General features: G+C 44.0%; 1 protein-coding gene across 4 annotated transcripts in view; it reads left to right on the plus strand.

Annotated features, from left to right (window-relative positions):
- ARMC9 (armadillo repeat containing 9) overlaps positions 1-25,877 on the plus strand; it is a 143,821-nt gene that overhangs the window by 26,292 nt on the left and 91,652 nt on the right. For all 4 annotated transcript variants that reach the window (XM_027875238.1, XM_027875240.1, XM_027875239.1 and 1 more), the window contains 2 exons: positions 12,001-12,158; positions 14,077-14,175. In XM_027875238.1, coding sequence (XP_027731039.1) covers positions 12,001-12,158; positions 14,077-14,175 — 257 coding nt within the window. The remainder of the gene's footprint in view (positions 1-12,000; positions 12,159-14,076; positions 14,176-25,877) is intronic.

Raw genomic sequence — 25,877 nt, forward strand, 5'->3', positions numbered from 1 at the left:
GAATGAAGAGCAGCGGCTTATATCCTTCCAGGCCAAGCTGGGTGCTTAAGGAGTCTTGGCACAGGAAGTAGGGGCAGCCAGAAGCCACACAGCTAAGTTCTGGGCTTGTGGAGGCCATGACAATGGGATGGCACTGTGGGATCCAAGGGTTGGCTCTGTGGGTGGGTGGCTTGGCTTTGTGCTGTTGGTCAAAGCTAATGACCTTTCAGAAGCAGCCTTTTCCAAAACTTTGTCCCCATGACAGCAGGGCTGTTGTTGGATAACATTTACTGAATGTCAGCACAGGTATTAGAAACATATTGGCCTTTGAAAAACATCATGTTTTCATTACATTATTGAAATTAGCTTCATTTTATGCCTGGGAATAATGACTCCTGTGTTGTGAGATTACAGATTTCATAAACGGGCCGCTTAAATGGTTCACTGTGGTTTTGTAAATCTCCCAGTGAGTCGAGTGGGGTGATTCCTAGTTGGAGGTCTGTCTCCTTCAAGGTGCTAAAACATAACCGTACCTCGAAATGCTCATGCTCGCAAGCGCCCCAGAGGCTTCACTCAGCCGGCCGCTGCCCATAGTGACTCACCGGCAGGAGCCAGGCCTCCTTTTATTTTTATTTAGAGAGACCTGGATTTATACTTAGGATCCTGTGTCCACAGATGAGCTAAGCAGTCAGCTACAAGCTTGGTCCAGTCATGGAAAAAGAGAACAGGACACTCCTAAGGACTGAGTTTTGTGTCCCTTGTATTGCTTGATTGCTGTAACTAGAGAAAGAGTTCCCGTGAATGAAGGAAAAAGCATTTAGGAAGGAAGCACTTACTTTGTGCCACACACTATGCTAAGCTCCTGGGATGCAGATCCTAAAGCCAAGACAGTCCTTACCTTGGAGGAGCTCAGTGGGGGAGGCAACATGTGCAGATGGGGAAGTGGTGACCAGGGTCCGGTATTTGCTTGGGAAAGGTACAAGGCCCTTTCCGGGAACAGAGCCAGTATTGATGGGATTTGATTATTGTCCCAAAAGTAAAAGGTAGGGATGGGGTGGAGGAGGAGCAAGGTGGTCAGCAAGAAGATGGCCAGGAGGTAAAGTGAAACAAGGTTGGGGCCAGTCTGAGATAGGGGGTCCCCAGTCAAGGCAGCTCCCCAGGGCTTCGAGGCAGGAGTTCTAGAACCGAAAGGGTTAAGTTCTCATAAACACAAGCCTGGTAGCAGTCCGTATACAATTTTTATTTTTACTTAGAGCTGGGCACATGATTCTTTTGGCTTCAGCACAAATAGATTGATGCAGCTGCAGTTGGAATATGAAAATGCTTAGAAACTTTTCAACAATAGAGCCAAGAACTTGATTTTTAAAATGACAGAGAGCTTTTAGTATGACTGTTTCTATTTAAATTTCATTCTTACAGCAAGGCATCTTGGTTGTGTTGTTAGTACCCCATAAAAGTGGACAGCAGAGAAACTGTCATGTCGATGTTTAGTACTCTGGGGCAAAGTTGATCACTTTGAGTGCTTGCCAAGGAGTTTATGGGAAGAGTCAAGAGTCTGTTTCTCACTGAGGGGATGTGAGTGTACTTTCTGTGCAAAGCCGGTGTGCCTTTATTAAAATGGTCCAGTCAACAATGGCCATGAAAATTTGGCTCATAATTGCCAACCTTCCAGATCTCTCCAGCTTCTAAGAGGTGGTACAAGTCTGTTGTGGACTTGAGATGGGATCATATATTTAGGTTCTGGGTCCCCATCCACACTTTCCAGAAGGACTCCCTCGTGCTTTGCAAATGGCGATGAAGAAGCAGCCCCTTGACTTGTTGTTTCCCCGGCTTTGGACGTCTTTTCATGCAGACCTTGGCACGTCACTGTGGCCTGCTGATGGGCTTGGACCGTTCAGGGCAGTGGTCATTGAGCTCACAGTATGCTGCAGGATGTGTCCTTGGGAAGATTTACTCAAGCAGCCTCCATGATTGAGATGTATCTGATGAAAACTTTATAAGGCAGTGACAACCTCATGAAGTTGTCTTATAAGAGTAAAGCTTACGATGAAAAGGTCTTTATATTAGAAATTCTGTGATATTTTAATGGAGTTCTTGGTCATATTAGTGAAATATTACCAAGAATCTGTTTGTTTTAACTTGAGATGTGGATTATAGGCACACACACATCCTCAGTGTGGTATAATGAAATGAGCCCTGGGGATTTGGAGTCCAAAGAGTCAGCGTGCTTCGTAATGATTAGTTTTGTGGCCTTGGGGAAGTCACTTTGCTCTCTGGGCCTCACTTCACTCATCAGTAAAATGAGTAGGTTGGGCTAGATGACTTTGAGGTCTCCCTCCATCTCTAGGTCCTCTTGGTTGGGTCCTTTTTGAATTGGGAGCCACATTAAAAAGGAAAAAGATACTGTAGCCCGAGATGGCGAAAAGCAGGAAGGCTCTAAAGCAATGGGAGGCTCTCAAGAAAAAATTCTGATGACCTGAATTATCCTGATGAGGAAGAAAAGGGGGCGACTCCTGTGGCTTCATAGAAAAATGAAACTAAGTCTTAAAGGACACATCTCAAAGGAAGTGTGGGCAGGGAGCCCAGGCCCAGACTCAGAGGCACAGGAAGCCTGAGAGCTAGGACGAGCTAAGTTATAACAAATGCTAAGGATAGCCGGACAGTGTCTTTTTAATACAAAACTGGGGACAAGGACAAGGAAAAGATCAGCCCACCCGCTGGGTAGATGGGACAGTATTAATATTCCACAGAGAGAAAGGACTCCTTATGATCTCTGAGGCTGTGGACCTAGGTGACTGGAAGAATGATGATATTCCCAACAGAAATGGGGATGTTAGGAACATGAGTGAGTTTCCTTTCCTCTTTTCTTTCAGGGAGAAGTAGCTTTAGACTGAAAAAGATAAAATTTATTCCTTCTCTGAAGAAAGCAAAACCCAAGATAGAAAGAGGTACCTAACTATATCTCAAACTCACCATGTCCAGAACAGACTTCATTACCGTTTCCTTCAAACACACTCCTCTTCCTACTGGAAACAACACCATTCTTCTAGTTACCTAAGTTCATGGCCTCAGAACCTTCAGGGTCAGTCAGTTCCCAAATGTTGGCCAACCTTCTACTTCTGCAACATCCTGACTCCACCGCCTTCTCTCTATTCACACAGCCCTGCATTCCTGGTGTAAATCCAACTTAATCATAGTGTATGATATTTGTGATTTATTCCTGAAATCCTTGTTATTATTTTATTTTAAATTTTTGCATCAATATTAGGGAAATTAGTCTATAGTTTTTTTTCTCTGTTTTTGCTATCTCTGGTTTACGTATCAAAACCATATTTGTATCGTAGAAGGAATTTGGTAGGACTTCTTCTTTACCTATTTTCCCAAACAGTTTACATGGTATTGGAACAAATTGTTCTTTAAGTGTTTGATAAAATTTGCCTGCAAATCCATCTGGTCCTGAGATTCCCTCCTACCCCCCAAGGAAGCTCATTTATAGCTTGTTCAATTTCTTTTTCTAAGATAAGGTTATTTAAGTATTCTATTTCCTCTTCTGTTAATCTGGACAGTTTTGTAAATATCCATCCATTTCACTTAGATTGTTAGTTTTATTGTCATATAATTGGGCAAAATAGTTCCTAGTAATTGCTTTAATTTCATTTTCATTGGTTGTTCATTCACCCTTTTCTTTTTTGAGATTGGTAATTTGGTTTTCTTCTTTCCTTTTTAAAATTAAATTAGCCAATGGTTAATCTATTTTATTGTGGATTTTTTTTCATAAAACCTAGTTTTATTTATTAGTTTGGTAGTTTTTTACTTTCAAATTTTATTAATCTCTCTTTTGATTTTCAGGATCTCTGTTTTAGTGTTATATTTGGGGATTTTTAATTTGTTTTTTTTTCCCCTAGTTTTTTTTTTTTTTTTTTTTTTTTTGGTTTTTGTTGCATGCCGCATTCGCTGATCAGCTCTTTCTCTCCTTTATTAATGTAAGCATTTAGAGATACAAATTTTCCCTTAAGTGCTGCTTTGGCTGCATCCCACAAATTTTGGCACATTGTCTGATCATTGTCATTGTTTTTAATGAAATTATTGATTCTTTCTGTGATTTGTTCTTTGACTTATTCTTTAGGATTACATCATTTAGTTACCAATTAGTTTTTAGTCTGTTTCAAAAGCCCTTATTAAATACACACACACACACACACACACACACATTATATATCTCTATCTCTGTGTCTCTATACATACACATACATACATGTATTCATTTGCATTATGGTCTGAAAAGGATGCATTTTGTACATATGTGTATGTGTGTGTATATATGTATATGTATGTGTGTGTATATACATATATACATATACATATATACATACATATATATATTATATATATATACATACATACATATATATATTGGTGAGGCAGTTGGGGTTAAGTGACTTGTCCAGGGTCACACAGCTAGTAAGTGTCAAGTGTCTGAGGCCAGATTTGAACTCAGGTCCTCCTGACTCCAGAGCTTGTGTTCTATCTACTGTGCCACCTAGCTGCCCCTAAATTTTATATTTTTGCTTTTCTATATTTGTTTGTGGTTTTTATGCCTTAATAAAGTGTCAGTTTTTTGTGAAGGTTCCATGTACAGCTGAGAAAAAGATATTCTCCTTTCTGTTTCCATTCAGTATTCTCCAAAGGTCTATCATGTCTAACTTTTCTAAAATTCTGTTCATCTATTTAACTTCTGTCTTATTTATTTTACGCTTAGATTTGTCTAGTTTGGAGAAGGGTAAATTGAGTTCCCCCATTAGTATAATGTTACTCTTTTTCCTCCTATAATTCATTTAACTTTTCCTTCAAGAATTTGGATGTTATGCCATTTGGTACATATATATTCAGTTTGTTTTTTTTTTTTTTTACTTTCATTAATTTATTTTAATTTATCAACAATCACTTCCATAAGCTTTTGAGTTTTAAATTTTTCTCCCCCTTCCTTCCTATCTCCCTCCCCAAGACAGCCCACAATCTAATATAGGCTATACATACACATTCCTATTAAACATATTTTCACATTAGTGATGTTGTAAGTAAGAATTAGAACTAATAGGAGGAACCACCAGAAACAGGAAACAAAACACAACAGAAAAAAAATAGCAGATAGTATGCTTTGATCTGCATTCAAACTCCATAGTTCTTTCTTTGGATGTGGATAGCATTTTCCTTCATGAGGCTTTTGGAGATGTCTTAGATCCTTGTATTGCTGAGAGGGGTTAAGTCTATCAAAGTCAGTCATCACTCAGTGTGGCTGTTACTGTGTACAACATTCTCCTGGTTCCGCTCACTTCACTCAGCATCAAACCATGCAAGTCTTTCCATGTTTATCTAAAGTCTGCCTGTTCATCATTTCTCATAGCATAATAGTATTCCATTATATTCATATATCACATTCACAATTATGATTACTATTTGTGTCTTTCTCTCCATCTCCCCCCCGCCCCGTTTATGCTTTTCTTTCTCCTTTCTCCTTTTCCCTCCTCACTAATGTTTTGCTTTTGACCACCACCTCCCTCAGTCCCACCTCCCTCCTATTAACCCCCTCCTTTTTCTTTCCCCTTTTCCCTCCTACTGCCTATAGGGCATGTTAGATTTCTATGCCTAACTGATTATGTTATTCCCTTCTTGAGCCAAATCTGATGAGAGTAAGGTTCAAACGATGCTCATCTCCCTCCCTTCTTTCTCTCTGCTGTAATAGGTTTTTGTGCCTTTTCCTGTGATATAATTTACCCTTGTCTGCCTCCTCCTTTCCTTTTCTCTCAGTACATTTTCTTAGTTAGATCAGATTAATTCACTTGGATCCATTTAATCCACTTGATTAGATTTTTTTCATCATTACATCAAAGTCAATTTATACCCACCCCCTTTATGTATACCCCTTTAACATGGTATAATAACAATACAGTTCTCAAGGGTTACAAGTGTCATCTTCCCTTGTAGGGATGTAAACAGTTTGCCCTTATTAATAACATGTTGTTTCTTTCTGCCCCTTTTACCTTTTTATGTCTCTCTTGAGTCTTGTATTTGAAGATCAAATTTTCTGTTGAGCTCTGGTCTTTTTATCAGGAGGGTTTGGAAGTTCCCTATTTCGTTGAACATTCATCTCCTTCCCTGAAAGATTATGTTCATTTTCGTTGGGTAGTTGAGCCTTGGTTGTAATCTAAGCTCCTTTGCCTTACAGAATATCGTATTCCGTGCCCTATGGTCTTTTAATGTAGAATCTTCAAGGTCCTGCATAATCCTGACTCGGGTTCCATGATATTTAAATTGTTTCTTTCTGGCTGCTTGTAGTATTTTCTCTTTGACCTGGTAATCTTGGAATTTTGCTACTATATTCCTTGGTGTTTTCAAGTTGGGATCTCTTTCAGGAGGGGATCGGTGGATTCTTTCTATGGCTATTTTACCCTCTGGTTCTAAGACCTCAGGGCAGTTTTCCTTTATGATTTCCTGAAAGATACTGTCCAGCTCTTTTTTTCATCGTGATTTTCAGGTAGACCAATAATTTTTAAATTGTCTATTTTCCAGGTCAGTTGTTTTACCAATGAGATATTTTATGTTTTCATCTATTTTTTCATTCTTTTGTTTTTGTTTGACTGATTCTTATTCTCTCATAGAGTCATTAGCTTCCATTTGCTCAATTCTAATTTTTAACAAGTTGTTTTCTTCTATTAGATTTTGTATGTCCTTCCCCATTTGGCCAATTGTCTTTTTTAGGGACTTGTTTTCTTCAGTGCACTTTTTTTCCAGTTGGCCTATTGTATTTTTTAAGGACTTGTTTTCTACAGTTAATTTTTGTCCTTCCTTTTCCAAGCTATTGACTCTCTCTTGCATACCTCTCATTTCTTTTCCCATTTTTATTTCTACCTCTCTCATTTGATTTTTAAAATCCTTCTTGAGCTCTTCTAAGAAGGCTTTTTGGGCTTCAGACCAATTCATATTCCCTTTTGAGGTTCCAGATGTAGGTTTGTTGACAATGTTATCCTTTTCAGAATTTCTGCCTTGATCTTCACTCTTCCCATAATAAAAATCTATTGTACATTTCTTTTTACTCATGATGTTTGCTTATTTCCTGGAGAGATTGGGCTCTCCTGCTGGGGAGCAGAGGGTTCTGACCCAAACTTCTTGTGTTGGGAGCCTAGGGCCTAGTCGATGGCTTTGTGAGCTGGGGCCTCCCATGTTGGCAGTTGGAGGCTGTAGGAGTCTGGCAGCTTACCTGGTGGTGGGCTGGAATCAGCAACACTGGAACTCTAGGGGTAGGATTGGGTAGTGTGGCTCCTGGAGATTTCCTGCTCACCCAGGGCTTTTCCTTCCTTTTGCTTTCTTCAGCTCCTTTCAGATAAACGTTGTAAGGGGTTTATCCACTTGGGGCCCCTTGGAGTGCTGCTTCTCTTAGTTTTGCTGAGGCACTGGGAGAGCTGGTTGCTGTAGAATGCCGAGGCACCTGGTGGTTTTCTGAACTGGTTTCTACCAGTTCCCCCACCCTCAATGAGGCACTCGGGGGTCCAGGTGTTGGTGTTTGCCTGCTCTACCACCTGGGCTTCAAGATCTCTTCCTGGTATGTTGAGGTGGGACTTTCCACTAGCTTGCTGGGATGCCTCCCATTCTATACTGCTCTCCTTCCCCCAAGGTAAGAGGGGCCTTTCAAGTTAATTCCTCAAGCTACCTGGGCTACTGGACTGCTGCACCCCACCTTTCTTCTGGTTCAGCTGTTCCAGGGTTTTTCCTGAGGTGATTTTTCTGGGCTTTCAGGGGTTAATAGGGGAGGGTAAGAGAGACTCACCTCCTACTCCGCCATCTTGGCTCCATATATATTCAGTTTTGATATTACTTCATTGTCTATGGTATCTTTTATCAAAATGTAGTTTTCCTGATTGTCTGTTTTAATTAGGTCTGTTTTTGCTTTTGCTTTGTTTGAGATCATGATTGCTACCTCTGACTTTTTTTTTTTACTTCAGCTGAAGAATAGTAGATTCTGCTCCAGCCCTTTATTTGAACTCTATGTGTGTCTTTCTGATTCAAGTGTGTCTCTTAAAAATGACATATTGTTGGATTCTGGTTTCTAATCCATTCTGCCATCTTCTTCCATTTTATAGGTGAGGTCACCCCATTCACATTCACAGTTATGATTGCTAACTGTATTTTCCTCCATTCTATTCTCCTCTGTTTATCCTTCTCTTTTTGTATTCTGTCTCGTCCTCAAAATTCTATTTAGCTTTGGATCACTGCCTCCCTTAATCTACTCTCCCTCTTACTATCTCTCCCCATTCCTTTAGCCCTTTCTCCTCCTACTTCCCTGTAGGGTAAGATGGATTTCTATACTCAACTCTGTGTGTGTATATGTGTGTTTATGTGTATGTATACCCATGTATACATACACACTTTTTTTCCTTCCCTCTTTGAACCAATTCAAATGAGAGCGAGATTCAAGTGTTTCCTGCTTCCTGTGGCCTCCCCCTACTTTCCCCTCCATTGTAATACTCTTCCTTGTGTGCCTCTTTTATGAGATAATTCTTTCTTACCCTTCCCCCTCTTCTCCCAGTGGCTCCTTATTTCTCACTCTCCCATTCTTTTTTTTTTTTTTGAGATCATTCCAACGTAATAGATTCACACCCATGCCCTTTAAGTAGGCTCCTTCTGATTGCCCTAGTGATGATAAGATTCTTAGGAGTTATATGTTTCATTTTCCTGTATAGGAATGTAAACAGTTTAATCTTAGGTCCCTTATGTTATGATTTCTCATTCATGTTTACCTTGTTATGTTTCTCTTGAGTCTTGTGTTTGAATGTCACATTTTCTGTTCAGCTCTGGTCTTTTCATCAGGAGTGCTTGAAAGTCCTCAATTTCATTAAATACCCATTTTCCCCCCTGTAAGATTATACTCAGTTTTTCCGGCTAGGTTATTCTTGGTTGTAATCCTGTTTCCTTTGCCTTCTGGAATATCGTATTCCAGACCCAGTAGGGTCCCCAAGTAGGGCCCCTGCTCCCTTGACTGCTCTTCTCCACCCTGAGTTGAGACCGAGATCTGGCTAATAGTCTACAGAGCAGCCCAATGGTACCAGATCCTGTGAGTAATGCTAGTAGAGGGGCCTCCTGGGATCTCTTTCTGCCCAACCGTTCAGTTGCCTCGCTTTCCCTGTGTTTTGGGCATGCCCAGTGCTCTGACTGTGGTGTTGCAGCTGCCACCTCCTCTATAACCCGAAGACTGTGCTCCTAGCCAGGCCTCCCCCAATATCTGCAAACCTCTCTTTCTGTCTAAGCTTCCCTGGGCTGGAACGAAGGCTCACTTTGACTTTTTGTTGGCTTTTCTACTCAGAATTCAATTTGTCATTTTCTGTGGCCATTCTGTAGAAGAGGTTTTAGGGGAAATTTAGCCATTGTGACCCTTCACTCTGTCCTCGAAGAAACTAGTTCTGCCCAAAGTATACGTTAATGCCCATTCTAGAGGATGTCAGAGGGCTAGAGGAACACCTTTCTCCTCTCTAGCTGATCAAGGAGAATGAGGTCTTCATTAAAATACTAGCAGTGCCTCAAGAGAACACAAGACAGAGGGGATCCTAACCTGCCCAAAGGGTAGAAGAATTCAACTGAGGAAGAAGGAGCACTGAATGTTAGGAGTGAGGTGATAGGAAGGAAGGAAGAAAAAGGGAAGGGAAGGGAAGGGAAGGAAAAAGGGAAGGAGGAAGAACTAGCCAACGTGACTGTTGTATTTGATTGAGTAGTGATCTCATGTCTATGTTAAGATCTATTATCAACATTAAGCAAGATAGAAAACAAATGAACACCCTCCCAGGTGCTCTGCCATTGTCTGGAAGGATGTGCACTCGTCTTTTTCAAAGACCGAAGGCATTAGTGAGTTTTTGTTGCAAGATAGTCTTTAAGCCTGGGTTTTGCTGTACTGAGTCAAACTATTTTTTGTAATTAAACAGTAGGATCTTATATTCTCTAAACCTGTTGATCAGTTATGTGACTGTGAGATGGTCTGCTATGGAAAATCATTTGCAAAAGCCTGCCTGTTTTCACCTTTCCTGTTGAGGATATCCTCCTGCTAGGATCTGTAGGTGGATTTCCAGGGGGCTTTGAACTTGGATGAAAAAAAAAATTACATCTTTATTTCCACTCTAACTGAAAATTAGCATTCCCTTCAATTTTTTAAAAGTATGATTCTGAGAGGGGGTCCATAGATTTCACTGGACTGCCCAAGGGTCTGTGATGCACAAAAAGTAAAGAAACTCTGTCCTAGTGGATAGAATGCAGGGATGAAGAGTTAGGAAGATCCAGGTTCAGATCCTACCTCTGACCCTGGATAGCCCCAGACAACTGACACCACCTTGTGTTGTTTGAGGGAGTTTTCATGCCAGAGAATTTCCTCCTCAATAAACTGGAGAGAATGACACCGATCTTACAGGGATGTTGGGAGATTCCAGTGAGAGAACAAACTTTTCAAGTGCAGCAGTGTCAGCTACTGATAGAAATTGAGTTTTTACTCTACACTGGTATTGTCCTGGATTGGAAAACATCTCTTCTTGGTGACAAAGTCAGGTGTTTGTGGGCTTAGTTGGTTTCTGGGCTCTGTTGGCCTCCCTTCTGTGCTGAGCACTTTATGTTAGTTAGACTTTTGTAGGATATAGTGATCAGAAAGGCCTCCACCTTGATCTTAATCGTATTTTTTGGTGTCTGTCCAAGAATAATAATAATAATAATAAAGAGTTGACATTTATATAGGGCTTTCAGGTTTTCAAAGAGGTTTATTAGTGTTTAAGCAGGTTAGGGTGAAGCAGTTGTAATCATACCCAGCATTTTCCTAACTTCTTTTATCCTTTCTCCTCCTTTGGCCTTGATTTTGACCTAAACAGTCAACGATCTGCCTGTGGAGGGTTGTTTCTGACCTTCAGTCCAATAAATATTTACCCAGCACCGCTTCCTACTGTGACTACCAAGATGAAACCCACATGCTTCCTGTCCTCACTGAGCCGCCATCTCTTCTGAGATAAAGTCAATTTCATTGAAACAAACAAGCCAACTTGGCGCCCAGCATGTTTCCATACTTTCTCCTTGAACGTGTTCATGCCGTGTGGGTGGGAGACTTCTGAGTCCTCTGTAAATGGGTGGGCTTTTGTTGCATGATCCTCAAGATCTTCTGCAGGGAACTTTTCCCTCCCCTCCTCTGCTCCCCCTTCTCATTAAAGTTCTTCTAGCTGATGCCTATCAACATCTTAATTGTGGAAGCAAAACAGAGTCAGGGACATTTCAAATAACGTTTCGAAGTGTATGTGGACCTGGTTTGGAGGGATGGGTAAGACAGAGCCCTCCTCCTTTGCAGCAGATGTTGGCTGCGCCCCATTTTGTCTTTGGGCCCCAAATACAGCGAAATCCACCAGTTCCTCAGTTTGTGTCCCCAAGGAGGCCTTGCGCCACTCCTTCCATTTGTCCTTGTATCACCTGGTTTCATTTATAGGGAGGACCTCGAGATCAGTGTGATTGAGTCCTTCCGTTGATGCATCGCCTGACTGGTTATTGGGCAGTGATCTTCTCTTTAGAATACCAGCAGGTACATTGATGTTTATTGATCCCAAAACATAAGCAGAGGTCCTGCTGCTCCTTTGTCCACTTCTGCCCCTGCCAAAGTAAAAGGGGCTTCATGGGACTGAATGGCATTTTTATTTTTCTCTGTTTCCTGGGGTACCACGGCCAATAATCACCTGGTGGCTGGCTTCCTGGGGACGAGCCTTGTTGTGCCGAGCTAGGGTGGGCCTCAGCAAGCTGATCATCCAACAGAGTGGACTCTGCCAGAACCTAGAGTCCACTGTTACCCCTTGGAGGACCCAGGGTCAGTCATCTCCCCACCACAGGGAGGCATGAGGGAGATATTTGTGCTCACAGAATGCTCCGTGGAGAAAGATGATGCTGCCCTTTTATCAGAGCACCAGTCTGGACCTGGGGCTTGGCTTGTCGTTGATGTCCATACTCCCTTTCCAGAAATGCTGCAGCAGCTGCATCAGCAGCTGGTGGAAGCCGAGCGAAGGACAATGACCTACCTGAAACGCTACAACAAGATCCAGGCTGACTACCACAACCTCATCGGGGTCACGGCCGAGTTAGTGGATTCTCTGGAGGCCACCGTGAGCGGCAAGATGGTGAGTCTGGGATCTCGAGGGAGGCGTCACGGTCCCTGCGTCTCTGAGGGCAGCCCTCTGGGGTGGGGACACAAATACCAGCTACATTACAAGTGAGGAAATGGAGGGGGAGAGAGGGAGAAGTGAAGTGACCCAACCTGGGGCCACACCACTGGCCAGATTTGGTGCCCAGACGTGAACTCAGGGTCAGAGGGAGAAGACCTAGCTCTGACCCTGTCTAGCCTCTAGAAGGCCTTGGTATCCACATCTGTAAAATGGGGATAATCTTTGTCCCTCTGTAGTGCCCTGAATGAGATGGTCTTTTACAGCCACATCAGCTTCTCACCCCACTTGCTAGATAAGCATGTCTGTCAGGAGGTACCCAGGATCTCTATCAAGACTTCAGCCCTTCTTCTTTCTGCCTCTGTGTCTTCTTAGTCAAACATGTCTCCTTGCCCCTTGAGTTGTTTTCTATGTTGGGGCTGTCTTCCCATGCCCTGTTTCAGCATATGCAGTCGAGCGACTTAGAGGAGAGGGAAAAAAGGTGCTCTTGTGTCTGACACTGGCCCCTCCCTTCGTGGTGGGGGTGGCGGTCAGCAAAGGGGAAGCAAACGGGTGCCCTCCTGGCTTGGGCCAGCTCCCTTTCACTGAGATCTCTTCCCTGTCGTTGGGGTGTTTTTCCAGTCCCAATCTTTACATTCTCCATCTCACAGAATCACTCTTTGTAAGCCTACTACACTATCTATTGGTTAATGTTGTTATGGGCCAGTGATTTTATTGGTACCAGGAGCTCCTGAATAGAAAGCACCTTCCTCCAGTGCAGATGGGCACTGTCTTAGGGCTTTGCCTGGGGCACCAAGATCTGAAAACCTTTGCCCAGGTGTGTCAGAGGCCAGACTTGTACCCAAGGCTTCTTGGTTCTCCATCCAATATCCTAGGAGATATGGCTACAGAAAGCAGTAGAACTCATCTCAAGAGGGAGTGTGACTTCCCACATAGATAGAAATGGTTTCAGAACCTTCATCTGAATCAAACTCAAGGGGGAGGACTCTGTAATGGAAACTAAGCTGTATGGAGTTGCAGTACTCTTCTTGACCCTGTGGTCTGAGCAGACTGCTGCCCAGCTGGCGGCCTGGGGGCCGGTGGCGAAAGGGTCAGAGGGAGTTGTAGCCATTTCCACTTTTCCAGATTTCCCCTGGGTGTAGCAGACATCAGACACGTGTTGCTGCTTCTAAAAGGCACAGAGATGACCAAAATGGGCTTAGCTGACATTTGTATAGCACATGGAAATTTGCCAGATGCTTGGCCCAGGCTCTCACGTGGGAGGTTGCTACTACAGGTATTCTTTCCTCCTCATTTGGCAGATGTAGAAACTGAGGCTCAGAAAGATCTAGCTCCTGTTCAGTCAGTGAGTTTCTTAACTCTGATTTTAGCCTCTGATTATCATTTTGAATTGTCATCTGTTCTTATACCATAATTTGAACTAGATTCCAAGCCAGTGTGGATCTAGAGCTGAATATGAGATGTACAGACTATGAGTTATTAAGCCTTTCTAATCCTGGACCATGTGGCACGGACAGGTTCCAACAGAGACAGTGACGAGAAGTTATGGCAGTTGAGAACTTCATTAGCAGAATTAAACCAAAGAAGGCAAACTCAACTTCTTGATGAATTTTGAAGGTTACAGAAACATCAGATATAGGCAGTAGAGCCACATTAGCAGAAGTCTGAAATAGAACAACGTGTTTCTTTCTTATTAAACATAGTATTTTGTTCTGCCTCACCCCACAATTGGGTTCAAGAGAGGGAGTTACATTTGGAAGCGTGTGGTCTGACTGCCCCCTTTGTGGAGAGCTGATGGGGCAGTGGCACCCACAGGTGCCAAGGAAATGAGGGCCTTTTCTCCCCCTAACTTGATGCACTTATGTCCATACTGTAGATCACGCCAGAATATCTGCAGAGCGTTTGCGTTCGTCTCTTCAGCAACCAAATGAGGCAAAGCTTAGCCCAGAGCATTGACTTCACAAGACCAGGAACGGTGAGTGTGCTCAAGGTGCAAAGTGTTGGCTCAAAAGTAGAAAAAATTATGGCTCAGAAGTAAAAGAATATGGAACAGTAGGGTGCCAGAGAACCTGGCGCTGCCAGGCCTCCGAGTGCTAATGGAGGCAGGGCTGAGACACTTGTCCACACCCTTCCACGTGCAGTTGGACCCACAGGTCCCCCATCAGACTGGACTTGCTTTGTCACGCTTTCCACGTGGGCATCCTTGGTCAGTCTCCTTCTCTGTAAAGTGAGGGGTTCTGGGCTGGTCCTGACTCATCCAGGTTCCATATTGGAGTGAAAGGAGATACTTGTAGGTCATCCTTTCACAGGGAGCTTTTCTTAGCTGTAGCAGGAAAGACTCTTCAGCAAGGACGTACTTTGAGAACACCCTGAGTTGATTCTCTGAGTGAAGCTGCCTTGCCTCTGAGTTGCCTGCAGTGGCCCACTGGCTAAGCCTTAGACAGAGGCTGGAGCTCCTCCTGTCTCTTTGTACTTGGTGACCAGGAAGGGATGCCAGTGGCTGGATGGTCTCAGTTAAGACAGAAGTAGCGAGGCTTGCCAGGAGGTGGGTGTGAGGCCATGACTGACTCTGCCCCCTCTCCCTGTAAACACTGAGATCTGAGTCCCCTTGGACCTCTCCTTCAGGGAGTTCACTTCTTTTTCCTTTCTCAGGACTGCGGGCTCTCCAGAAGACGTGATTTGGGGCCTTCTGCTCCATTCGCTGTACAGCTAGTCTTGTCTCACCCCTCATTTCTTCCAGTTCTGAGTTGGTGCCATTCAGACCCAGCCAGTTTCACTTCTAAGCCGGGTTCAAGTTCTGAATTTCCATCTGCCTTGCAGGGTTATTTCTACTTGGGAGACTTAGAGTCCTCTCTCAAAACTTTATGTGTCTTACCATTGAATTTAGTGCATACTTCCTCCCTCCTCTTCTTTTCCAAAGCAACCCTGGCTCCCCCTCGATGTCCATGTTTCTGTAGCTCTGACTCTTATGATTGCCCAAGCTGGAAACTCGGCCATCTAGGATCATTCCTTGGTCTCCAGGGCTTCTCTGCCACCATGTTTGTATCCCACCCTCCCCTTTGGATTTGGCATCTCACTGAACTCATGCTTGGCCCAGCAAGCCTTTGGCTTAGACCAGGGTGTCAGATGGGAGGCCAGCTATAATAGCCTTCCCAAGTGTGCCCTGAACTTGATGAAAGCTAGCAAAATCCACATCAAAACATAAGAGAGAGCAAGTGAAATTGGGGTTGCTTGTTGCTATTGGGGTTTGACAGCCCTGCCTTAGACCCCATGGATGGCTGGCCCTGATCATGGTCGGGGTGGCCGCACGCCCCTCCTGCGGGGCCCATCCATCATTCCATCCTAGAGCCTGCTGCTAGAACTGTGTTTCTCACACCCCAGGGAGGGGACCCAGGGAAGATTCTTCTTCCAGTGAAGGTTTTCTTTCTCTCCTTGGGTCTTTGGTTTCCTAGTGCAGGGATGTCTGGTGTGCAGACTTTCTGCAGCGATGCAGTCCCTTAGGCTCACAAAGATGCCTGGGGGCCCTGAGAGGGGTTGGGCTGGCCCAGGATGGGGTGGAGGCCCAGAAGACCCAGGCCTTCCAGACTCTCCAGGGCAGAGCGTGTTTTCTTCCTGGATTGGGGCTGGGGTGGGCGGTGGGTAGCGTTGTGAAAACTTTGGTTGCTGTTATTGGCCTGAGCTTTCTGGGGTATTGGGAAGTTGGGCGGCCCATCTCCCTAAGGCCTGAGGCAGTCATCCCTGTATTCACAGAGTGTTAAGAGGCCAAACCTAGAGGCCCCAGATAAGATTTTCCTTTGTTGGGAAGTTTACTTAACAAAGAACACAAGGGAGTGGCTTGTTTATTTGAAAGGTAGTAACTGCTCTCCAAAGTAAGTCTGCCTAAGGCCAGAAGGCACTTTCCAGGTAAAAGCCACTAGGGAGCGCCATAGTGCACAGAGCTCTGGCCCTGCATCTTCCTCAGTTCACATGTGGCCTCCAACAGTAGCTGTGTGATCCTGGGCAAGTTACTTCACCCTGTTGGCCTCAGTTTCATCATTTGCAAAGTGGTAACATACTGGAGAAGGAAATGGCAAACCGCTCCATTATCTTTGCCAAGAAAACCCCAAAAAGGGGTCATGGAGAATCTGACACGACTGAAAAGGTCCCTCTATGCCTATGCTTTGTAGGGTTTTTAGTATAACAATGTTGTACTTTACAAAGACTTTTTCTGCTTCTATTGAGATAATCTGGTGTTTGTGGATATTTTGGCTTTTAGCATGATTAAGTGTGCGGATTGTTTTCCTAGTCGTGAACCATCCTTGCATCCCTGGTCTCAATCCCACTTGATCATAACAAATGATTTCTTGGATAGGATTTTCTTTTTTGGAGTTAATTTTCATTAATGATATTGAGCAATAGTTTTCTTTTTGTGTTTTATCTTTCCCTGTTTTAGGTATTAGGACTATATTTGTCTCATAAAAAAGCTTCTGGTGGTTTTTGAGGATAGTTTGTGAAGTGTGGGCACTTTCAGAGTTGGATAGAATTCTCCTGTGTATCCAGCAGGATGCCTCCCCCTACTCAGTCTCCTTGAGGGGGCTCTTCCCTGCTTTCACTTTCCTGGACTGTTTCTGACTTCTCGGTGGGTCATCTTTTACCTGGGGTGGGGCGGTGAGAGCTTTTTATTGAAGGGCTTGCTGCTTCGAATCCTGACTGGACCAGGCCTGGCACCCCCCAGATCAGTGACGGAGTCCCATCAGTTCAACCTCCCTGGCATCTCTGGAATCTCTGGAATCTGGGGTCTCCTTGCACTCAGCTAGCCACCCCACCACCATTGGTTCAGCCCCTCACGGATGATTGCCAGGGCCTCTCCCTCCCCTCACCTGTCTGCTTCCTTTCAGTGACTCCCTCCTGCCCCTAAAATAGACGTAAGCTCCTTCAGAACCGGACTTCAGCTTGCCTTCTCACCTGTGTTCTGGGTTTACTGGCTCTTCTAATCTCAGCATTCCACCCTCTGCTCCTGGGCCTTTCTCCTGGCCATTCCCCAGGCTTGGAATGCCCTCCCTCCTCCCTTCTGCCTCTTAGAATCTTTGCCTTTCTTTAAGGCTCACTCCAGGTGTTGCCTCCTCTAGGAAGCCTTCCCAGATCCCCTCATTGGGAGTGCTCTTACCATCCCTGTCAACTGGATTCCTCCCTCCCTCAGATTTTACATCTTTGTGAGCATGTTGCATTCTCTGGTGGGACTGAAACTTCTGGATGACAGGGGCACTTTTGTTTTTGTAGCTCTAGCCCTGAGCATAGTGCCTGACACACAAAGGGACCTTAATCACATTTGTTGAATTTTTGGTCAAAGTGACCACAAAAACTCAATGGGTCTAGTTTGCCGATTCTTTAAGTAAGGAGCAAAGAGTCATCCCTCAAGCCAAGAGGGGTAGAAATCACTTTGTTTTCTGCTTTCACTCAGCTTGGCATGAAAACAGTTTAAATGTTGGTTCAAAGACTTTTAAAGTGTGTTCAGAATGTTATGTTCTGATGTCAGTGATACCAAAAGCATTTTCTAAAGGAACCTGTTAGACTAGCTGGAGAATTAAGCCTGTTCAGTTTAATGTCTTTACCCCTGGTTTGGACAAAAGCAGAGGTGGCTTATGTGTGCAACGGGCTGATAACCAGAGCTTAAAGGGATTGCCGGCAGATGATGGAGTCAGCATCAGCAGGCTACAACCAGGGCCCACATCTGCTCAGATGGGATTAATGGGGCCAAACACAAAGTTCTACACTTTGGTATAAAAAAATCAGCTGGGGGACAGAGCCAAGATGGTGGAGGGAAAGCAGTCACTTGCTTGAGCTCTCCCCCAAACCCCTCCAAATACCTGTAAAAAAAAATGGTTCTAAACAAATTCTAGAGCAGCAGAACCCACAAAAAGACAGAGTGAAACAAATGTCCAGCCCAAGGCAACCTGGATGGTTGATTGGAAAGGTCTATTGTGCCAGGCTGGGAGAGGAACACAGTTCAGTGTGGGCGTACAGGCCTCAGAGGACTGAATCACGGGCAGCTGTGGCGGTTTCCAGACTTCTCAACCCACAAACACCAAAGACAACTTAGAAGGTCAGTGGGAAAGGTCTGTCCAGCCGTAGTGAGAGAAGAGCTAGGTCCGGCCCCAGTCCCAGGGCAGCGGTTACTTCCTGAGCTATTGGCCCACAGACTGAGGGGGAATCAAGTGGCTAATCAGAGGGGGAGTGCAGGGATCTCTTTGCTGGTGCTGAGGCAGGATTCTCTTGCTTTGCCTGTGCTTGGATCTGGGTTACAGTTCTGGGTGGAGGTCCTGGGGCAAGGAAGAGCGCTTGGCATGGTGGAGCTTATGGTGGTGGTGGAGAGGGAATCCTCCTCACAGTTCCAAGGCAGAAAAGAGTGCTTGTGGTCACTCACAGACCAGAGCACAGGCCAGGAAAGGAGTCAACACCTTGCCCTTGATCATACCACCTTGGAAGAACTGAAAATTTACAGGTCCCTAGAAGTATCTCTGAACACAGCCACACAAAACCCCTGAAGCTTGGAACAGTACACCTCCACATTGGAAGCAGACCCCTACCTTAACAAAAAGTTTTATACTCAAGTAATTGGCTGAGATCATGAGCAAAATGTGCAAAAAAAAAGTCAGACCATAGAATCTTTCTTTGGTGACAAAGAAGATCAAAACATACAACTAGAAGAAGACAACAAAGTCAAAGCTCCTACATCCAAAGCCTCCAAAAAAGATATGAATTGGTCCCAGGCCATGGAAGAGCTCAAAAAAAGATTTTGAGAAGCAGGTAAGAGAAGTAGAGGAACAACTGGATAGAGAAATGAGAGTGATGCAAGAAAATCATGAAAAACAAGCCAACAGATTGCTAAAGGAGACCCAAAAAAATACTGAAGAAAATAGCACCTTAAAAAATAACCTAACCCAAATAGCAAAAGAGGTCCAAAAAGCCAGTGAGGAGAAGAATGCCTTAAGAAGCAGAATTGGCCAATGGAACAGGAAGTCCAAAAGTTCACTTTTGAAGAAAATAACTTCTTAAAAATTAGAATGTAGCAAATGGAAGTTAATGACTTAATGAGAAATCAAGACATTATAAAACAAAACCAACAGAATGAAAAAATAGAAAACAATGTGGAATACCTCATTGGAAAAACAACTCACCTGGAAAATAGGTCCAGGAGAGATAACTTCAAAATTATTGGACTACCTGAAAGCCATGATCAAAAAAAGAGCCTAGGCATCATTTTTCAAGAAATTATCAAGGAAAACTGCCCTGATATTCTAGAACCAGACAGTAAAATGGAAATTGAAAGACTCCACCGATCACCTCCTGAAAACAGATCCGCAAAGGAAAACTCCTAGGAATATTATAGCCAAATTCCAGAGTTCTCAGGTCAAGGAGAAAATATTGCAAGCAGCCACAAAAAAACAATTCAAGTATTGTGGAAACACAATCAGGATAACACAAGATTTAATAGCTTCTACATTAAGGGATTGGAGGGCTTGGAATATGATATTCTGGAGGTCAAAGGAACTAGGATTACAAGCAAGATCACCTACCCAGCAAAACTGGCTATAATCCTTCAGGGGAAAAAAATGTATATTCAGTGAAACAGAGGACTTTCAAGAATACTTGATGAAAAGACCAGAGCTGAATAGAAAATTTGACTTTAGGGGCAGCTAGGTGGCGCAATGGATAGAGCACCAGCCCTGGAGTCGGGAGGACCTGAGTTCAAATCCGGCCTCAGACACATAACGCTAGCTGTGTGACCCTGGGCAAGTCACTTAACGCCAATTGCCTCATATTAAAGAAATAAATGGACTTTCAAATACAAAACTCAAGAGAAGCATGAAAAGGTAAACAGGAAAGAGAAATCATAAGGGACTTTATTAAAGTTAAACTGTTTACATTCCTACATGGAAGGATGATATTTGTAACTCATGAGACCTTTGTCAGTATGAGGGTAGAGGGAGAGACGGTATCTAAAAAAGAAAATTAAGGGGTGAAAGAGGATTGTATAGGGAGAAGGAGAAAGGAAGAGGTAGAATGGGGTAAAATATCACAAAAAGAGGGAAGAAAAAGCTTTTACTATGGAGGGGAAGAGGGGGGAGGTGAGAGGGAATGAATAAATCTTACTCTCATTGGATTTGGCTTAAGAAGGAAATAACATACACACTCATTTGGGTATGGAAATCTATCTTACTCTATAGGAAAATAGGGGGGAAGGGGATAAGAGAGGAAGGGGTGATAGGGAGGACAGATTGGGGGAGGGGGTAATCAGAAGCAAACACTTTTGAGGAGCACAGGGTCAAAGGAGAGACTAGAATAAATGAGGGGGGGATGGGATGAAGGGAAATAGAGACAGTTTTTCACAACATGACTACTATGGAAGGGTTTTGCATGACTACATATGTATAACCTGTATTGAGTTGCTTGTCTTCTCATTGAGGGTGGGTGGGGAGGGAGAAAGGGAGAGAATTTGGAACCCAAAGTTTTAAAAACAAATGTTAAAAATTGTTTTCACATGCAACTGGGAAATAAGATATACAGGCAATGGGGTATAGAAATCTATCCTGCCCTACAGGAAAATAGAAAGGGAAGGTGATAAGAGAAGGGGGGGAGGTGATAGAAGGGAGGGCAGATTAGGGGAAGGGGTATTCAGAACACACGCTGTCTTGGGGTGAGGAGAGGGGAGAAATGGGGAAAAAATTTGGAACTCAAAATCTTGTGGAAGTGAATGCTGAAAACTAAAATAAATTAATTGATTAAAAAAAATCAGTGGCACTGGGACAGAATGGGAGCAGACGGTCTAGACAGTCATTCTTGGGAAAGATTTAGTGGCTCACTGTGGACTCGTGAGCCTCTCAGGTCACTTCTGACTGATTCTGTGGAAAATCCCAGTTCTGCTGGTCAGAATTGTGGCTGTCCGCTAGAAGGGCTCTTCCGTGCCTCTGAGGTTGTGGGGGCCCCTGCTGCCTGCAGCTGACAGGAGCCACCCAGCTTGGCTAAGCAGCAGCAACCTGTGGTGCTGAGAGGTTGGATGAAAGAAACTGCCCTGTGGGGATTGGAAGGTTGTGTGGGATGTGGACCAGAGTGGACTGGGTTCACGAGAAAAGTACAGGTATGAGGCAGAGAAAGAGGGGAGCGCCATGAGAAGCAGCAGCCCTTGGGAGGAACCCCTATGGCATGTTAGGGGGTGCAGAGCCTTTGCCTTGTGTGTGCTGGCCTTGGGACTCAGGCAGTCCTGGGCAGCTGGGATGAGAAATCCTGGTTGGTCTTAGTGCTTGGGACCTGGATGACAGCGGATGACAGCCCCTCGTAAGGGGGCTGCCTTAAAGCTTGGGCCTCCAGGAGGTTGCCGATGTCATCGACTGAGAAAGGAAAGTTGGGAGGGAGAGGAAGAGGAAGGAATCTCTCTCCTTTCCTCACTGTTCATGCCCCCTTTCTGTCCCAGGTGAGGATTGCGGTCCTCCCTGCTGGGGGGGCACAGCTGACACCCGCATGAAGACGGGCCCTAATGAGGGGAGGCCTCCAGGAGAGGTTTTCTAGAACAGGTTGGAAAACCATTGTTGATGCTGACGTTGAGCATTTTTCAGAGTTAGCGAGCTGGCATTTTGCTCGCGTGCACGCTTGCTCCAGTGAGGTGGGTCTCAGTCCAGAAGCCGAGCCCGAAGTGGTGACGCGAGAGGCCGAGGCCTGAGCCCCTAAGCCGGACGTGTGCGGTGAGGGCCGAGGCCTGCCAGCTGACGGTCGTCTGAGAAGTGGGAGCCCTGGCTCCAGGGACAGCGACGGCAGCTGATGGTAAGGGACGGTGGGCTTGGAGCTCCCCTCTGCCATCCTGCAGCCCCTCGTGCACAGAATGAAGCTCTGAGGGCCTCCATCCTGGGGAGGGCTCTAGCAGGTCCACACAGCTGCTCTGTGAGCTCTTGTCATCCTTAGTTTACAGATGAGTTAACTGAGAATCACAGAGATGGAGATAGTTGCCAGTGGCTGCACAGCTGGCAGAATGTTGGAGGCAGGATCGGAATCCATTTCCCTCCTGACTTTGGATCAGTAGCTCTTTCCTCTCTCAGGCAGCTGAGTGGTACAGGGGTCAGAGTGCTGGGTCCAGAGTCAGGAAGACCTGAGTTCAAATTTAGCCTTCGATATTTTCCAGCTGTGTGACCCTGGGCAAGTCACTTAGCCTCCGCCTGCCTCAGTTTATTCCTACCTCCTGTGGTTATTGTAAGGAGCAAATGAGAGGATGTTTGCAAAGATCCTGCAGACCTCAGAGGGCTGTGGTGGTGCTGGCGTCATTCTCGTCTTCCTCATTTCCTCATCACTGTCACCTCCCCATTAGACCCTTGGATTCTCCAATAAGATCAGCTCATGGACAAAACCAAGCAGTGGAAAGAAAGGTTTCCCATGTCAGAGGGAGAGTGATTCCATTGCGCCTATTACCACCACATCTGTTTTAGGGCTCCTTACTCCACCTGGAAAGCCTGGTTTGGAGGTCAAGTCCAATAGAAAAAAGACTTCACCTGGGGGGGGCGGGGCAGGCGGTGAAGGCAGATCAGCCCTTTTCAGGTTTGGTCTCTGAAGCTCCAGGCTACACTTGGCCACATAGCTGACATCCTCTGGGTCCTGGGAGCTCACGTGTGACGGAGCAGTAGCCTTTTCTTTGGCCTGCATTTCAGCTCTGGGATCCTCTCCTGACTCCCCAGCAGGGCACTTGGTGGGCAGGTGTTCCCTTGTGCTCAGAGCTCCTTCCTTTACCCCGGACACTCCCCCAGTGCAAGCTCCCCTCCCCTCAACTGCTCCCTTCCTCTGCCCTGGAAAACCCGAGGCTTTTTTTCAGTTATGATTACTAACTACATATTTCCCTCCATCCTGTTTTTCTCTTGTTTATCCTACTCTCTTTCTCCTTTTACCCTGTCCATTCTCAAAAGTGTTTTGCTTGTGACTTTTGACTTCCTCCAATCCTCCATCCCTTCTGTCAGCCTCCCCTTCCCTTATCCCCTTCCCCTCCTACTTGCCTGTGTGGTAAGAGAGATTTCTGTACCCAACTGAGTCTGGATGTTATTCCCTCTTGGAGCCAATTCCTATAAGTGTAGGGTTCACGTTTCTCCTCTCTCCCCATCTTCCTCTCCACTGTAAAAGCTCTTTTGCTCCGCTTTTATGTCAGATGGTTTACCTCATTCTACCTCTCTCTTGCCTCTTCTCCCAGTGCATCATTAATTTTATTTTTTTAGGTAATCATACCATCATATTCAACTCACACCTATGCTCTCTGTCTATGTGTACTCTTTCTAACTGGCTTAGTACTGAGAAAGTTGTTTAGGAATTAAAAGTATCGTTTTCCTGTGTAGGAACATAAACAGTTTAACCTTATTGAATCATGATTTCTCTTTCCTGTGTGCCTTTTTATACTTCTCTTGAGTCTTATTATATTTGAAAATGAAATTTTCTATTCAGCTCTGGTCTTTTCATTGGGAATGCTTAAAAGTCTATCTCATTGAATGTCTAGTTTTTCCTCTGAAGGTTTATGCTCAGTTTTTCTGGGTGGGTGATTCTTGGTTGCAATCCTAGCTCCTTTGCCTTCTGGAATATCATATTCCAAGCCCTTCGGTCCTTTAATGTAGAAGCTGCTAAATCTTCTGTTATCCTGACCATGGCTCCATGATACTTGAATGATTTCTCTTTGTTCACTTGCAATATTCTCTCCTTGACCTGGTAGCTCTGGAATTTGACTGTAATATTCCTGGGAGTTTTCATTTTGGAATCTCTTTCAGGAGGAGGTGATTGATAGATTCTTTCAATTTCTATTTTACCCTCTGGTTCTAGAGTATCAGCAGTTTTCCTTGAAAATTTCTCAAAAGATGATGTCTAGGCTCTTTTTTTGATCATGGCTTTTAGGTAGTCTAGTAATTCTTAAATTATCCCTCCTGGATCTATTTTGTGGGTCAGTTGTTTTTCTGATGAGATATTTCACGTTTTCTTCTATTTTTTTCATTCTTTTGATTTTGTTTTATTGTTTCTCGGTGTCTCATGGAGTCATTAGCTTCCACTTGCCCAATTCTTTTTTTTTTTTTTTTTTTAAAGACAATTTGGGTTAAGTGACTTGCCCAGGGTCATCCAGCTACTAAGTGTCAAGTGTTTGGTCTGAGGCCAGACTAAACTCAGGTCCTCTTGACTTCAGGGCTGGTGTTCTATCCACTGTGCCACCTAGCTGCCCCCCAATTCTTCTTTTTAAGGATTTATTTTCTTAATTAGCTTTTGTACCTCTTTTTCTGTTTGGCCAACTCTGCTTGTCAAGGTATTCTTCTCTTCATTGGGTTTTTGTGCCTCTTTTGTCATTTGGCCTACTCTGTTTTTTTAAATTTATTTTTTATTAATTTATTTTGAGTTATCAATAATCATTTCGATCAGTTTTTGAGTTTTAAATTTTTCTCCCCCTCCCTTCCCATCTCCCTCCCCAATATGGCATACAATCTGATAAAGGCTATACATACACATTCCTATTAAACATATTTTCAAATTAGTCATGTTGTAAGGAAGAATTAGAACCAATAGGGGAAACCACAAGAAAGAAGAAACGAAACAAAACAGCACCTACATTTTTTTTTTGTGAGGCAATTGGGGTTAAGTGACTTGCCCAGAGTCACACAGCTAATGAGTGTTATGTGTCTGAGGCCAGATTTGAACTTTGGTCCTCCTGACTCCAGGGCCAGTACTCTATCCACTGCACCACCTAGCTGCCCCAACAAAACAAAACAGAAGGGAAAAAAAGAGCAAATAGTATGCTTCTATCTGCATTCAAACTCCATAGTTCTTTCTTTGAATGTGCATAGCATTTTCCATCATGAGGCTTTTGGAGATGTCTTAGATCCTTGCATTGTTGAGAAGAGCTAAGTCTATCAATATTAGTCATCGCACAATGTGGCTGTTACTGTGTGCAGCATTCTCCTGGTTCTGCTCACTTCACTCAGCATCAGTCCATACAAGTCTTTCTAGGTTTTTCTGAAGTCTGCCTGCTCATCATTTCTTATAGCATAATAGTATTCCATTACATTCATATACCGCACCTTGTTCAGCTATTCCCCAATTGATGGGCATCCCTTCAATTTCTAATTCTTTGCCACCACAAAAAGAGCTGCTTTAAATGTTTTTGTACACGTGGGTCCTTTCACATTTCTATGATCTCTTTGGGATACAGCCCTAGAAGTGGTATTGCTGGGTCAAAGGGTATGCGCATTTTTATAGCCCTTTGGGCATAGTTCCAAATTGCTCTCCAAAGTGGTTGGATCATTTCACAACTCCACCAACAATGCATTAGTGTTCCAATTTTCCCACATCTTCTCCAACATTTATCATTTTCCTGTTTTGTCATATTTGCCAATCTGATAGGTGTGATGTGGTACCTCAGAGCTGTTTTGATTTGTATTTCTCTAATCAGTAGTGGTTTAGAGCATTTTTTCTTATGACTGTAGATAGCTTTAATTTATTCCCTGAAAACTGCCTGTTCATATCCTTTGACCATTTATCAATTGGGGAATGACTTGTATTCTTATAAATTTGACTCAGTTCTCTATATATTTTAGAAATGAGGCACTTATCAGAAACACGGATTGTAAAAATTCTTTCCCAGTTTTCTGCTTCCCTCCTAATCTTGGTTGCATTGACTTTGTGCAAAAACTTTTC

The sequence above is a fragment of the Vombatus ursinus genome, unplaced genomic scaffold, assembly GCF_900497805.2.
Source record: "Vombatus ursinus unplaced genomic scaffold, bare-nosed wombat genome assembly UNPS02014808.1, whole genome shotgun sequence".
Classification (NCBI taxonomy): Eukaryota; Metazoa; Chordata; class Mammalia; order Diprotodontia; family Vombatidae; genus Vombatus; species Vombatus ursinus.